Raw genomic sequence first — 12842 nt, forward strand, 5'->3', positions numbered from 1 at the left:
ACGGTGCTCTAGTCCAGCTCCGAGATAAAGGTGCTGGTGTACGAAGACTCGGGCGGCTGGTGGCGGTAGCGCGTGTTGGCGTTCATCTGACTCGTGAACTGATACACCGACTCGGCGCTCTTCTGCAGCTCCTGCATCCTCCGCACCAAGTCTGCTCGAGAGTTGGCCATGTTGGCCGACCGCTGCGTGTAGATGATCTCGGGGTCTTCGCCCGCGTACTGAGGCTGGTGTTGTTGACGCGGCTGGTACGTAGTCAACTCGCAGCTCGGCTCCTCGCTAGATCTCTCTAAATCTCGTGGAGACGGCAGCGTCGACGCAAAGGAACACACGGACGAGACCGTCTTGGCCCCGGAGCAGTCCGAGAAGTTGGACTTGCCGCTGTCCATCCTGGTGATCAAGGCCTTGGGCTTGAACACATCGTCGGACGGCTCGTCGTCGCAGTTTCCAACGTTAGCGTCGGTGCCTGGCACCGGTTTCCAGACCACCGCAGCACTCGATATCTCCTCGCGCCCTCGCAGCTTGGCTGTGTCGGCGCCAGGAGTCCAGACGCGCATCTGTGACGTAGTAGAACTATCGCACGAGTCTCCTGAGGAGAACGAGTTCCTGTTCCTCCGGACTACAATCTCACCAATGCTAACGGGGGCACTGTGTGCGATCTCGTTCAGTCCGTAGCCCGCCTCGATCTCTCGTCGGGCCATGACGCGCGCGTCCAAGTGGCTGGCATTCATCTTGCAGTTCTTGCACAGGATGACGTTCAGGCAGCGCACCTGGGCCGTGGCGTTGTGGCCCTCATCCCAACTTCGGCTCTGCGTGGCGCTTATCGCTGCGTCTCGCCGCTTCACGAAGCTCACATCGCGACTCACCCGACAGCGCGAGCAGATCTTGACCCGACAGAGGCTACAGGACGCGGCGCTGTGCAATACGCCGAACTTGCGCTCGCAGATGCCGCAGCGACTTGGCGAGGCCTTCGACTCCGGCTGTGCGCGTCGAAACTCTGCCGCTGCGCCCTTGAAATTCAGCAGCCAGCCCAGCTTCTTGTTCTGGCCGCAGGTGGCCGAATCCGCGACTCCAGCGAGCAGCAGCGCCGTGATCATATTCGTGGCCTGGTAATCCTGCATCTTGCCCTTAAAGTCCACGAATCCACGCGAAAACACGTCTACCTGCGCCGAGCCGCCCTGTGCTGAGGTAAACAGTGAACAGGTCGAAAGCCACCCCCTCGTGAAACCTTGCTTGGCCAGTTCTCCGCACTCCGACACCTCCACCGACTGGCACAGGTAGTAGCCGATCTCCTGCGGCTCCGAAGTGCCCGATACTTTGTGCTGTACAAACCCCGACGACACCAGAACCACAAAGTCTCGCGGTCGTCGCGAACTTGACTTGGCTCGAGCAGGTTTCTCGCCGCGAAGGACCCACTGCAGGCCGATGAACTGGAAGGGGCTGGCTGCAGTAGGAGACTGGATAAGGCTGAGCATGGCTGTGTCAAGCACCTCCGCGTCTGGCATGTAACGCAGGCGGAGCTGCAGCTCCGGCGAATCCGTCGCATGGAGTCCATACATGGCGTCGTTCAAGCTGCCGTCGATGCGCCCGGTGATGACCGCGGAGGCCACCGACGAGGCCCCGGGCACTGCTGCGGACGACGTAGAAGTAGCCATCTCCGGCGCGTACGCAGCCATCGCAAGGGCTTTCGTTGGCTTCGCTACTCTGTCGGTCGTTGAGCTGGTGGTGGAGCTCCCCCTGGACGCTGAGTCGATGGATGAAGTCTTGGTGCTGCGAGTTGCGAGCGGGTTGAGCTCCGGGTGCGTCGGTTGTCGCTCCTTGTACACGTTGAGACCTTCCTGGGTCTTGAGCGGCTTCCACTGCCACTTGTTGTGCAGCGGGTTCTTGCCGCTCCCGCAGGCGGCGACGTGCGCGTCGAACTCCCGGATCGTGTCGTCCAGCAGCTGACGCGCTTGGCGCTCATAGCGTCGCGCTTGGTCCGGCGTCACGTGGACGGCGGCGAACGGCGTCACACCTTTCATTCCGGTGGTGGAGTGGCTGGCGCCTGACAATAGTCTCCGACTCTCGCGAGTCGCCAAACGATAAGTGACCAGGACGCTGCAGTCTATCTATTAAGCCTGAAGACCGCTGTCCACGGATAAGAACACTCGAAAACCCTGGGCCAAGGTGAAAGGGGAGCAACAGGTGGCTGGGCTCAAGCATTATTAGCGGAGCTTCAACGTCCCATCCATCCGTTAGTGTCGGGTGTGTAGCGCCTATGGAGATGAACAAATGCACGAGCGCGGTGCACGCAGGAAAGTAAACGATCCGGGATCGTGAACATCGTGGCGCTCGTCGCAGCAGCCACGGTTGAGCCACCAGCTGCGTCGTTTCCTAACGATTTGATCGACTCAACCTTGTGGTCGTCACTACAGTGTATCGATTCTATTGTAAAGAAACTCTCGACACGCCCAACATCAACACATCAACCGACCTGCGGGGACCAATTTCGTCACCTTGCAAGCCCCCATGCAGGCACGTGCTGTGGATGGAGAGTTACCGTTCTATCTCTCTGTTCAGTCGCGCGGCGAGAACCTCATCATGACGCAAAATACGACTCTTATCCCCGTAATACGATATCGATACGAACACAGCAACGCATAACACTTCTACTCCCTCCTCTCTTTCACGCTAAGCGCTGGATTTGGTATGTACGGTACCTCAACACGGCAGCTTGCTCCATCATGCTGCGGTCCAGCAGGTCGTCGAGCAACGAGGCCTGCCCCGCTGAGCTTGGCCTCTCGGAAGTAGGTTATTCGATGGCTCTCATTCATCAGTAGGCCCTCCACAACGGTGACAGGCAAGTTGCTGGAGCCTCCTACTCTCCTCAGCGTCGGTGGCATCCATGACCATTGCCCTTAGGTTTTCAATCGTCTCGAACGGGGGGGGGGGGGGGGTTAAGTTGTTCTGGGTCGACTCGGTTGTTGCCGCCGAGAAGGAATTGCAGCTTGCAGCAAGAGCGGCGACCACCACCAGTAGGACATTACTCGGACGCATCGCTCGTCTACTCAGCGTTTAAAGTACCTTGGCAAGTAGGGCCTCTCACAGTCGACTACTGCAGGTGAGCTTTGCAGCAATACATGCACCGTGATCAGTGCTGATGCTGTGAAAGCAGTCCTATAGTACATGCCAGCAAATTTCTTTACCGATAAGTGGCGCGTGGAGCTCGCCAATTAACTTCACAAATTTTGTAATGGAAGCAGAAAAGGCTGTCTCTGAATCAGAGACTCTGATTAATTAATCAAGAGTATGTACAGTGCACCAGCAGTGGGAAATGGTTGAAGAGAAATATAAAAAAACGCTCGAAAGGCGAAAGGTATGGCAGAAGTCGCTAGATGAAAGCTACCGCTTTCTTATTTTATTTAGCTACAACGCGAGCCAGAATCATCCATCCCTCGCCTACCAAATCGTTACCTGGCCGACGGACGAGCTCTCCCGTAAACGCAGTGTATCTGTTGAACAGCTGAACTCGGTACTTGTCGGTCAGCCTCCGAGCGATTGCTTCAAGATGTTGCCGTCAAGGTTTGCCGTTGCCCAATCCTGGAATGTCCTCTTCCGGAGTTTTTTGTTCTTCAGCAGCGCCTTCACGAAGGTCTTGATAAACGTTCCATCTTTTCCGACTGGGCTGCCGAAGTACGTCGGGAGATTCAGCTTGTTGAGGAACTGAACCTGAAAGGCGCGCTCCTCGTCTTTGTCTTCGTCTTTTTCCACGGCGGCGGCCGTCTCGGTGGTCCTCAGACAAGCGCTTGCTTGGGCTGTCGATCTCCACAGACTGAACATGGTCCGCTGCGGTCTCATGAGAGAGCTTGGTCTGAGTTGACGCAGGCGTGGCACCACAGGTTGCTAGGAAAGAAGCAGCGACCCCCAAAAGGACGTGACTCAGGCGCATTGTTGGTTGGCAGATACCTTGTACTTGGTAGCAAGTTGCGAAGTGAGGCGATCTGGTGGCCCCCGAAGTGCTGTGAAATCTTTGTGAGCTGGCTATTTAACAGATGGGATTGCGGCGAAGGGTTAAAGGTTTACGTAGGATCCACTATGGCCTCGCTGAAGGCGTATCAATTTGCGCCATACTCGACCAAGCTTAGCTGAAGATGGCCAATATGACTTGTCTAGCTGCAGGCTGCATTTTTCACATGTCAATTTGCTCTATACTCAATCACTTAGCCGAAGATGCCCAACCTCGTGTCTCTCGCCAAACCAACCAGCTCAACTCGACAGTGACACTGATCGTTAGCACACAACATAGTACTAAATGAGCACAGTATACCTTACCTGCAAACTGAATGAAATAGCTCTCTCGTTGCTGGCGTCAACGCAGCCATTGGACGCTGACCAGGGTGTTATTCCCGGGCAGATGCTGCGGCTGCGAAGCAGGCGCAGTATATGCCCACGTTAGAATCAACTAGAGAGTTCGGCTGGTAGTGCTCTTTTAAAATCCGCGAGTGCGGGGGTTAAAGGATTAAAAACAACACAACTTTGGGATTTACTCAATTGTTATCCGTTATCATCGTCCATGAAACTATTCGCCGACCTGTGTACCCTCCCGGAGCAACGCTCCGGGTTGCCTATGCATGTATTAATACCTGCATGAATCTTGTAAGGCTTAATCCTTAAACATGTACAGTACTGAAAAGCTGCACACACCATGAATAGTCAGAAAATTGATACATTGTTGATGCTAGGAAAATCAGAAAACGTTATTATAACGGTTCAGCCAATTTACTTGGTTGGGATCAGTAGCATTGACTGTGAGTTTGCACCGTGACGAGCTCGCGTGACAACACTCTGAAGACGAGGTTGTTTTAAAAACGCATTGAAGTTCAAGGACAAATGTGCATGACCACCGGAAAAGGGGTATAAGAGACCACAATAGCCCCCCCCTCATCATAAAAAAACTAACCGGTTGGGTGGCACTTCCTCTCCTCATCTTCGTCGCCACGCGCAGTAACCGTTCTCAGAAACCGCTGGCTTGCATACTGCGCATCAGCTGGGGCTGTCAATTGAGTGAGCTTCGCCTGGGTCGCTGAGACCTCGCTGCTCGCGAAAGGAGTGGCAGCAACCACCAAGGGGACGTATCCCACCCGCATTGTACCGGTAGGTAGACAGAGAGAAGTCGAACGAACGTTTTGAGTGCTGGGCAGAAAGGTGCAAAGTGAAGCCGTTTCCAGCGAAGTAGGTACACGTAGTGTACACCGGTAGGCACATTCAGATGTGTCGCAGTGTACATCCGGTGAGCAAAGCCTGAGATTAATCGGAATGTGCTTTGGCGAGCTCACGGTTACCCATAACCTTTAATAATAATAATAATATAACCTTTATTAATAATACCTACACTTTATCATTTACAATGCGTGGTTTTACTTTCATGCAATAAAACTCTTGTTATTTCTTAAGCAGCTGTGTTGGACTACTCGTTTCAATGATAAGTATACGTTAATACAGGTTTTCTCAATTTGCTTTTGGCGGTTCTCAATTTGAAGCACGACTTCTCTCAATTTGGCCTTGAAATGGTGTACACAAACGTGCTGAAAGCACCCGCGCTCAGTACTAAGTTCAAGAATTCCTAGGTACATTATTGGAGATTTATCAATGATGATAGACTATCATCATTAGACCTTCAACGATCGCTTAAACAGGAAGATCTTTTTTTCTCACTTAATACAATGATCGTGCTGGCTGATAGGCAAATGCAATGCATCTCGATGTACCGGGGTACCTGACCTCCAGTGGAGGTACTATAGTACAGGTACGATAATAGACGTGGCCCAATCAAATGCACTCAAATGCACTCATCCTTGCTGGAGGACCTCCAGCAAGGATGAGTGCATTTGATTGGGCCACGTCTATAATCGTCGACTCGAGCAAGACCTCCCAAAGTTTGGGAGGTCTTGCTCGAGTTTGGGCCAAAGTCCTTCGATGGCAACCCCAGTGACAGCAAGTATGGGAACAGCTTCCTGAGAAATCTCATGGTAGTGAGTTCATTCAAAGAAGTTGGAAATCTTGTCTTAATGTCACGGGCTCAAATAGCAACACGCGATGGAAATTCCGGATTTATGAGGATTAGTGAAGGGAACGAACGACACGAGGCAGCGCCTGAGGGCTACTACTGACTCAAGTTACATCTCGCCCCAATCCGCGTCGTCATCATCCTCGAATTGAATGTCCGCGTTATCCAGCTCGAAGTCCAGCAGCTCGCCGGTCGTTCCGGTCGTCGTGGTAGCGGTGGTGGTTGTCGTCGTCGTCGTAGTTGCCATACCGAAACCCGAGCTCTGCGAGGACGAAAACGCATCCTGACTGCTAAATCCAAACTCATTCGTGCCCGCCGACGAAGAAAACCCGAAGCCGCCGTCAGCGCTGCCGAAACTACTGGTCATCGCTGCGGCTTGCTGCTGTCGTTGAAGCTCGGCCTCGGCTTCTGCTTGCTGTTGTCTCTGAAGTTCAGCCTCCGCCTCAGCCTGGGCCTGCGCGGCGGCAATTGCAGCGGCTTCCTGCTCGGCACGCACGCGAGCAGCCTCTTCCTCCATGGCACGAGCGTGCGCCTCAGCCTCAGCACGCATTCGGGCCTCTTCCTCCGCCTGAGCTTGGGCCTCGGCTTGTGCCTGTGCCTCAGCAGCAGCTTGAGCTTCAGCTGCTGCCTGAGCTTGCGCTTGTTCGTAAGCCAATTGCGCGGCTGCGGCAGCTTCCGCCTCGGCTTGAGCTTGTGCCTGAGCCGCAGCCTGAGCCTGAGCTTGTGCTTCAGCTTCAGCAGCAGCTTGTGCTTGTTCTTGTGCTTGTGCCAGGGCTAGCGCCTGGGCCTCGGCTTCTGCATTCGAAGCCATGCTGTCGTGATATGTTTCGGTCACACCAACAACAGCTCCAGCAAAAGCCATAGCAGCACCTCCGCTCAAAATCAACTCGAGGATATTCTCGCTCTCCAGCAATTTCTTCTTTGCCAGGTAGGACGAGGCAGGGGCACTAGCCTCTTCACCGCCGTTTTGAGCGAGAAGAGTAGCCTCGGCCTGCATGGATGCCTCCAGGTTCTCGAACAACTCGGCGTTACGCGTGGGATCGGCCAGTGCCTTGGCTGCACGAGAGCTAACAGCAGCCAAGTCCTCTCGCCACTTGTCCATAACCAACTGCATCTTAGACGGGCAGTAGCTGCGGGCAAAGAACGCAGCCTCAGGGAAACGCTTGGTCTCCTTCAGCACCTCAACACACTCCGTGGTCTTGCCAAGCAGCAGCCAACAGATAAATGCAATGTTGTAACGACGCTTCTCACGAGCAAGCCCAGCAAGACGCACAAGGCCCTCCTTGTCTCCACGACTTGTGTACAGGATGAGCATTAGACTGAAGTCATCGGCACGGAGCGCGCAGTCCTCAGCAAGAGAGAGCTGGCAGTCGTTGAGGGCAAGATCGCCCAGCTGCTTCCACTTGTGCTGGGTCTCAATGTCCATATCCTTGCCCTTGTCGCCCTTGTCAATCTCCTGCAGCATGATGTCGCGTGCCACGTCCAGTTTGGCGAGCTGCACAGCGAGATCGAACTTCTGGTCCGGGTCGGTACTTAGCGCCAGGGCTTCTTCCTTGAAGCCTTGAGACTCAAGGAACCGAGCCACGTAATCCATTTGGTCCGCCGGGATCTTGGGCAAGATGGCATTAGCGCTCTCGAAGTCGCGGCGCACCACGGCAGTCTGGTACTCGAGCATGACCAGCGACACAGTGTAGCTCACGACATTCTTCATCTTGTCCATGAGGAACACCAGGTTCTCCCGAGGCAGGTAGCCCAACAGGTACATCTTCTGCTCGAGGTGGGCAAGCGTCATAACCTCACCGCCCACGTAGTAGTTCAGTCGGCCGCCGGCGTTGGTGTACAGGAAGCAGTCTCCCACCCAAGTACCCGTGCCAACCTTCTCGGAGATTTCGTGCAGCAGGTCAAAGGCGCCGTCCACTCCTTCCTCGGGCGAGTTCGTGCCCGCAGCGAACGCCTGCGCCACGAGCTCCTTGTTGTAGCGCAGCACGAAGAAGCTCGACTCGCACGCGAGCACAACGAGGCTGCCGTTCTCCGACCAGAAGACGTTCTTCACGACAACGTCGATCTTGCGGATCAGACGCAGCTCCTCCCAGTCAAACATGGCAATGGCGTCGTTGCCCTTAACACCAATAGCTCCCGTGCCGCCGAATAGGCCCTCAGCAGACAGCACACGCGGCTTCTCGCTCTTGACCTCCTTGAAGTTGCGGAACAGCGTGAGCTTCGAGATGCTCTCGCGCACGACGTAGTCGCCCGTGCCCGTTGGCGACCAGCAGAAGTCCAGCGCGGCTCCGAAGGCCTTGTTACGAAGCTGCTGCGCCGTGTAGATGATGTACTCGCCGTCACCGCAGACCACGACGTAGCGGCCGTTGCTGTTGTGCTGCACCTTCTGCGGGTACACTTCGCAGCTTCCGAGGTCCCTCGAGACCAGCGGCAGCTTCTCGCCGTCCTGGAGACCCATCTCGGCCACCACGCCCTTGACGCTGGCCGTGTGGACGTCGTTGTTGGTCGTCCAGATGAGCTTTCCGCTGCCGCCGGCATCCATGCTGACCACGGGAGTGTCGTGTCCAAGCCGGAGCACGATGGTGCCTTCGTCGTAGCCGATAGCGAGCGTGTTGGCCGAGGGCAGCGCCGCGAGCGACCAGCTGCGCTCCATGCCGTAGTTGAGCGTCGTCTCCGCCCTGTACGTGGTGGAGTGCCACATGCGCACAGCGCCGTCCTCGCAGGCAGAGATGATGAGCGGCAGTCTCGGGTGGTACAGCACAGACGTGAGGTTGTTGCCGTGTCCGTCCAGGGTGTGGACGATGGCCTTGGTCTGGTAGTCCCAGACCTTGACCGTGCGGTCGTCACTGCCCGAGAGCAGGTAGGGCTTGTCTCCGCCCGGGTAGTAGGCGACGCAGTTGACGCCGCGTTCGTGGCCCTCGAGCGAGAAGTGCGCGTGGCTCGAGCCGAGCCCCCAGACGCGCACGGTGCGGTCCAGACAGGCGCTGGCGAAGGTGTGCGCGTCCTTGGGGTTGAACTTGACCATCATGACGTAGTGGCCGTGGCCCTCGAAGACCTGCGAGCACGCGAAGCTCTTGTCCCAGTCCCAGAGCTTGATGGTCATGTCGTCGGCGCACGTGAGGAAGCAGGGCAGCGTCGGGTGCACCTCGATGTGGCGGATGTAGTCGCTGTGGGCCTCGAAGTTCGTGACCTTCTCCATCGTGTTGTAGTTGAACACGCGCACCTGCATGTCGTCCGAGCTGGCGATGATCCACTGCTTGCGCGCCACGAACTTGGCGTTGCGCACGGGCAGCGACGACACCTCGAGCGTCTTGACCAGCGACTGCGTGGCGTAGTTCCAGATCATGAGGCTGCCCGAGTAGAGCGCCGAGAGCACCCACGGCTCCGTCGGGTGCAGGTCCACGCTCTTGACGCGCTCGGAGCGCGAGCTGAGCTTGCGTTTGATGTCCAGGCGCAGCGGCTGCAGGTGGTCATACGGGGCGACAGTTAGATGGGCGGGAAGAGGGGGGAGAGGTCTACGTTATGAGGCCCAGAAGGAGGCGTGAAGGCCTCTAGGGGCGGAGATACACGAGCAGGAAGCGGGCGTACCATGATCGATGGGGAGGGCGACTGCGTGGATTGCGCGAATGACGATCCTTTGAAGGGGGAAGTAAGTGGCAGAAGCTGATTGGTGGATATTCAGATGGATACAACATTGGAGGTGTACCGATGAGAGGGGTACATGGCTACAGTATCTTTATGAAGTTGAAGACGCACGGAAAGTGTTGGATGATTTATGGAGGCAATGGCAAAGAATAGTAAAGCGCCACCACTTCCCAACATTCAGGCCAGCGATGATATTCAAATAACTAGCGGAGCATCACGGTCGCTGCGCTCATGTTGCTTTAGGGGTCGACCCCCAAAACTATGCTGACCACAGAGTTATGGACGACGTCCCCACTTGAGGAATTTGAGTACAAAGCCGCTTGCAGATTCTAGCGCTTTAATTCCCCTTTCACGCTCCCCGATTTGCTGGCTATTTTGCAAACAACATAAGTACCATTCATACGTTGTTATTAACGGTAGACTGATACACCTTACCTGTGGTTCGAATGCCAGAACACTTGTATTTTACTTACTTAGGTAAGTGTAATAGCAGAATGTGCACACTGGCACAACGAAAAGTGACTAAGGGGTTAACTTTCGATGTTTCAATTTCGTGGTGTGTTCATTTTCAGAGTGAAAATACGAGCGAATTATTCCAGTAACCTTTCGCGATCCATGTTGAAATTCTTCCTCCAGATGTCATCTACACTCAGTCGCAATGGCCAATGTTGCTGCCGCGATTATGACATGCACGGCTGTTCAATGCTGTTAGTCTGCACGCGTAGGTAGATAACCTCATGCACGTTGAGCGCAATAAGGAAACATACATAATGAACGATAACTAGCTCAAAATAATGTAGTTGAGCCCGATATCGTACCATCACACATGCATGTAGGGTATCAAAGCAGAGCTGTGACACCCGAGATCGACCCAACAGAACTGTAATTGAGTGGGCTAATGCATTTGCTTAGTCGAACATCTTTTCATGAGCAACGCAATGAATGAACAAGGGTGCGTTGCGTTAGGCTGGGAGGAATACTTTAAATTCCAAAAAGTCTGCTCGGTTGTATCTAACGTTAGCTCGATTTTACCAACTCGAGTACAGCTATATCTTCCATACTGAAGCACTTTGAAGAAACTAATAGATGCCTTGTTTGGCTACGGAGTAGCCAAGTGTTGTGCTATTACTTCGCTTACTGAGTGGTCGAGTGTTTTGGCGCCACTACAAAGCTAAGCCAAATCCAAAACAACAACCATCAATACATGCGCTAGCAGTACCAAACAGTGGTTACGTACTATGCTCACATGCAAGTAGCAAATGAGGGGCGAAGCCCCTCATTTGCAGTGCCTGAAATTTCAGGAAGGTGACTCAATATTAAAATTTGTGCAAAAGGTGATAGAAGGATTTGTGTCGAGAGCACATATTTCAGGTTCAGCAGCATTTGCTAGGGCATTGGGTCACGACATTATTGCCTCCAGCGGCGGCATGGGGAGTAAGGCATCCAATCATGCTTTATGCAGCGTGGGCAGTGTCGCTTAAGCGACACAGAAGGCGACCATACTCCACCAGAACAACTATTAGGCAGAGGGCGATGCCTACACCGGCATCGCCTTCGCGTTTACCCAGTGCTATACTGACACAATTGGTGCATTCAGGGACGTGCATGGCAGTCAGGTGCTGGCCGCTATCGGTGGCCAAATGCGCTTGGCACAAAGCCTTGTATCACCTTTTGCACAAAATTTCATTTTGGGTCATATTCCGGAATTTTCCTTTTTTATATGGAGCCAACTATCTACTACCGGCGAAGCTGCCTACCGGACAGATTGTATAGTTTGTAGGCCAAGAGCTAAGGACGTAAGCGTTTGCAGCGCCGACCACCATTTTTATATGCTAGCGAGACTGCCTGAGATCCAGGCGGACAGGTCTAATTTGTAGGCCAAGAGCTTAGCTGTGTGGACGTAAGACGTCCTCAGTTATCCGTCAGTAACTAGGAACTACATGTATGGAATACCGTGTAGTTGTAGGCTGATTGGTCATCCTGCATTCTCTTGTCGCTAACGCTGTCCTCATTTCATTGACTTGTGTCGAGATTCCGTAACCAGACCAGGTGACGCATAGATAGAGGGATGTGATTGGTCAAAAATAAGGCTTTGAAGTGCTTTTGCCAGAAGTTCGCACGGCGACGTATGGACCAAGGAGTCCTGGAGCTTGAAAGTGCTCATCATTTTTTGCGTCTACAACTATTTTAATAGGTATTTAAAAGTGCATTCTCCTACATATTACCACCACTGGACTAGGTGCAATTCCTCCCCAGCAGCGGCACGATTGCCCTCTAGTAGGTGCGGGCACTTAGACGCCGCTGCTGAGCACCTTGTCCATCTCCTGCTGCTCGCATTGCCTCCCCGCTCTGGGACTCCGGACGAGCTCGTGCTCCTGTCCGCGTTTCTCGGCGACTGGACCACGAGCTGGCGCGTGCAACAAACCTCAAATACAAAGCCCTTGCTACAATATGTCTTAGCTGAGCGCAACGAAGGTTCTCAGCCCGCCCCTGCTGCTGGCGGCGAGCAGACCAAAGACTTCGTATCCGCGCTCGCGACCTTGGTCATCTGACTGCAAGTGCCGTGCGTGGCAGCTCTTGGGCCCCAGTACCAGGACGACCGCCACTGCTCAGACCGGTTAGCACCGAGTCTACCGATTGATAAAGTAGTTTTCATGACCACAGGGTCTGCTGTGACGGCTTGCGGTCTCGCCCAAATTGGCACCTGCTCCCGCCTAGATTGGCGCCTGCGTTCATGACGACGAAGGCAGCCATCGCAGCGACGGTATGCTGTTGCCTTGCGGTGCCCGCCGTGCGAGAAGTGGGCAAACATTTGAGCCAATCATACAGGCAGAACCAGCGTAACGAACCCATGCTACGCTTTCACTGTTAAAAAAGTTGATACACCATCCTGTTTGATTGTATCGTTGTATTGAGCCGATCAAAATTGTTATGAGAAATGGTAAGCCGAGCTGGTTACGCCGGAGTACAAATCCCTATACTGAAGTTACTATAGTTGGAGATTGACTTGTGTCGAGATTCCGTAACCAGACCAGGTGACGCATAGATAGAGGGATGTGATTGGTCAAAAATAAGGCTTTGAAGTGCTTTTGCCAGAAGTTCGCACGGCGACGTATGGACCAAGGAGTCCTGGAGCTTGAAAGTGCTCATCATT

At 54.1% G+C, this 12842-nt stretch overlaps 3 protein-coding genes across 3 annotated transcripts; all 3 read right to left on the reverse strand.

The window, feature by feature from the left end:
• Window positions 1–8: 8 nt before the first annotated feature.
• PHYSODRAFT_556190 (hypothetical protein) lies at window positions 9–2066 on the reverse strand (the record flags this gene model as incomplete). Its single annotated transcript, XM_009520491.1, has 2 exons — window positions 471–2066; window positions 9–407 (listed from the first exon to the last, which is right to left on the reverse strand). Exons 1-2 carry the CDS (start codon window positions 2016–2018, stop codon window positions 9–11), a joined length of 1947 nt encoding a protein of 648 aa, XP_009518786.1. The 5' UTR covers window positions 2019–2066.
• Window positions 2067–3519: 1453 nt separating this feature from the next.
• On the reverse strand, window positions 3520–3834 carry PHYSODRAFT_324703 (hypothetical protein; the record flags this gene model as incomplete). Its single annotated transcript, XM_009520492.1, has 1 exon — window positions 3520–3834. One exon carries the CDS (start codon window positions 3832–3834, stop codon window positions 3520–3522), a length of 315 nt encoding a protein of 104 aa, XP_009518787.1.
• A 3170-nt stretch (window positions 3835–7004) lies between these two features.
• On the reverse strand, window positions 7005–9506 carry PHYSODRAFT_541161 (hypothetical protein; the record flags this gene model as incomplete). The annotated part of the gene is made up of 1 exon (XM_009520493.1): window positions 7005–9506. A coding segment is annotated over exon 1 (2385 nt), but the record flags the coding sequence as incomplete, so codon positions are not given.
• Between the last annotated feature and the right edge of the window lie 3336 nt (window positions 9507–12842).

The sequence above is a fragment of the Phytophthora sojae genome (assembly GCF_000149755.1).
Source record: "Phytophthora sojae unplaced genomic scaffold PHYSOscaffold_2, whole genome shotgun sequence".
NCBI lineage: Eukaryota > Oomycota > Peronosporomycetes > Peronosporales > Peronosporaceae > Phytophthora > Phytophthora sojae.